General features: G+C 61.0%; 1 protein-coding gene across 1 annotated transcript; it reads right to left on the bottom strand.

The window, feature by feature from the left end:
* Nucleotides 1–818: 818 nt before the first annotated feature.
* Nucleotides 819–2,621, bottom strand: FMN1_1 (Riboflavin kinase; the record flags this gene model as incomplete). Its single annotated transcript, XM_014686420.1, has 1 exon — nt 819–2,621. The coding sequence occupies one exon, from the start codon at nt 2,619–2,621 to the stop codon at nt 819–821; it is 1,803 nt and encodes a 600-aa protein (XP_014541906.1).
* Nucleotides 2,622–2,831: the final 210 nt, after the last annotated feature.

Here is a 2,831-nt window from a genome sequence, read left to right as displayed (position 1 = left end):
TTCTTTGGGTTTAACGAGGCCGGGCATGGGTGCACGCACGCTGGGTCAAGCGTTGGGATTCCAAGGCATTAGGGATTGAGCGACTTGTTTTTTAACGGAACCAATTTCAGCAGGTCCGGGTAATCGGAGTGGTTTTATAGGAAATTTACTTTGCGACTTTGCACATTGTATCTTCTGGTGCCTAGTGTTCTTGTCTGAACTGTACGTGTACACTGTAAGCGCCGATTCCATGTTGGCTGCTGGCACAAGCGGTCCATTTCTAAATCCAGCGCTACGGGCCGTGTACTCTGGTAAAATAAAAAGCAAAACATACTTTAAGTGCCTCGGTATGCAAGGAAGTGCGAACAGGTCTGTTCCCCGCATCGCCGCTTCGTCACGGGGGGGCGTGACCATTGATTGATAGATACTTAAGTAGGTAGGTGGCAGGGCGAAAAGAGCGGTGACGGCGCCACGATATGTCGTCGCCCTATCTAGCTTGTGCGTCATATCCATTCAACTCCGTTGCAGGATGCACGTACGATGCAGGTGAGTTGCGGGTACGCTCGATTGCCGAAGGAGCTGTGGAGCGTCCGCGGGCAGTGCCTTTTAAAGGACATCTGGATACGAAGAAAATCGTACATCTGGCACTGGAATAGTTCAAGTGATTCTCATACTGGGCACTTAATCCCTCTGATTGAAGCAGAGGAGGTATAGTGGATGGAGTTGGACAAATTGGCAGTGGGCGCTTTTGCCCCTTCACAGTCGTGACATGTACTTGCGCACTTGCTTGGCCAGGCCAAAAGTCGGGTTGAATTCACACATTACTTCCACGTCGCAAGCTACAAGTATCCTCTGCGTATCCATATGCCCCCCACGCCGAAGCACTGGTCCCTCATGGCCTCGGACTGGCTGCGTACGGCCACGCGGTGCAGCGGGATTCTGTCGACGCCCTGGACCACCTTGCCCGTCACGCCGTCCAGGCGATCCGACAAGCTCCTCTCGCTCTTGAGCGCCTTGATGCGCGCCACCGTCCTTTCCGGGGACCAGTTGTCTCGGTCTAGACTCGTCAGCGTGGTGCCAATGTCGAGCGCGTGCTGGGCAACGACGTCTGTAGAGTAGGCGGTCGGCGGTGCGGCGGGGTGCAGCCACCCCATGAGCAGGACGGCCAGTTTGCCCCCGAAAAAGGCAACGTCGTCAAAGTCGTGGAGGACATGGACGCGCACGCCGTTCTTAGGGGCGACGGCGGGCGCGGCGCCGCGGGGAGGCGCAATGGTCACGACGGCCGGGTGCCAGTCCGGCGAGAGGCCGTCGGGTACGTTCCTCCCTCCGGGGAGAAGCCTCGCCCAGGCGGCGAACACGCCGGAGAGCGGTGTCCTGACGGCGTCCGGGACGCCGGACAAGTTGGCGGTCGGAAAGCCCAGTTCTGCGCTCGAGGAGCCGGTTCCTCGTTCCACCGCGCCCTCGAACTTGACGGGGAACGGCTTCTCGGGGCCGTCGTCGGGGCCGATGACGGCGACGGCCAGCTCGGTCGTGTACCCGGCCGTCACACCGGCGGCCCGTTGCCGCCTCCAGCTATCCTTGACGACGTGTTGGATCCCTGGGCCCCCGAGCCCGTGGTAGCTCTTGGCCGCCACCGTCGCGGCCTTCTTGACCGACTGTTTGGCCATGTACTTGCCGGCGCTCTTCTCGGCAACGACGCCGGCGACGCCAATGTACTTCTTGGCGACGAGCGTCCCGACGGTGGAGGCGACCTTGAGGCCAATTTCCAGCGGCAGGGTGCTCAGGCTCGCGCCCCGGACGACCGCCGCGTCCTGGGACATGCTCGCCACGCGAAAGACGGGGCATCTGCAGAGCACCTTGGTGGCATCCTTCCCCCCGCAGACCACCAGGTAGTAGTACCCGTCCGTTGCTGCGGCCGGGATCCGGACAATGTGCGTCTCTCTGGGCACGTGTCTCTTGTGCTTGTCCCGCGCTTTTCTCGTGAACCGTTCAAGGTCGCGCTGGATGACGCACTCCTTCTGGTCGGGGATGTGCTTCACCTGGGCTTCCTGCGCGGGCGTGACCTCGATCCAGTCGCTTCTCAAGCTCGTCATTGCCTGGAGCGCCATGCCCATATTTCCCAGGAGCCCCTTTTGCCGCAGCCACAGCGTCCTGTTCGATGGGAGGGGCGCGTCCGACAGGATGGTTACCGAGACGGACGTGTCCGGCCCGTTGTATATGACGGGCAGCCAGGAGTGCCGGATGACGCTGTAGTGGCTGCTTGACTCGACGGGGTTGTTGATGAGGCCGGTCATGGTGAAATGCATCCTTTGACCGAGCGTGGATTTCTTCTTTGGCGGCGCGTCCGGCTCCGCGGCGTCGATGAGTAACGCATCGAGCGAGAGGGCAGACGAGCTCTGGGCCCGGCGAACCTCGTAGGGGGGAGGCGGCGACGGAGGCAGGTCTGGATTGTAGAATCTCGGGGGGAGAGGCGGCAGGGGCGGTTCATCTATCGTGGGCGTGCGCAGATCTGCCAGAGACCTACTGGGACGAAGAGGCGAGGGCGAAGTCGCCGTTGCGGCGAGGTGAAGGCCGGCGGCGGCGGCGCGAGACGTCTGTTGCCGCCGTGGTGGACCTGCGTTCCATCCGGGGACGTCTTCCATGGCTTTGGCGTAGAGACTGGACGGTTACCGCGTGTGCATGGCCAAGATGATGAGGGTGATCAAGGTGTTCCGCCGTCAGGGGGCGGATGCAGACGACGTGGCATTATGAGGGGGCCATGTTTGACGTTTGTTTCGATTGGTCTGGCATGCAAAAGGAGAAAACGGCTTGGCTCATTTCGCTACGTGATGGCGTCGAGACAAGGCTCTTTC

This window comes from Metarhizium brunneum, chromosome 5, assembly GCF_013426205.1.
Source record: "Metarhizium brunneum chromosome 5, complete sequence".
Classification (NCBI taxonomy): Eukaryota; Fungi; Ascomycota; class Sordariomycetes; order Hypocreales; family Clavicipitaceae; genus Metarhizium; species Metarhizium brunneum.
The sequence above is the reverse complement of the archived record's forward strand: the minus strand, read 5'-3'. Positions and strand labels throughout refer to the sequence as shown.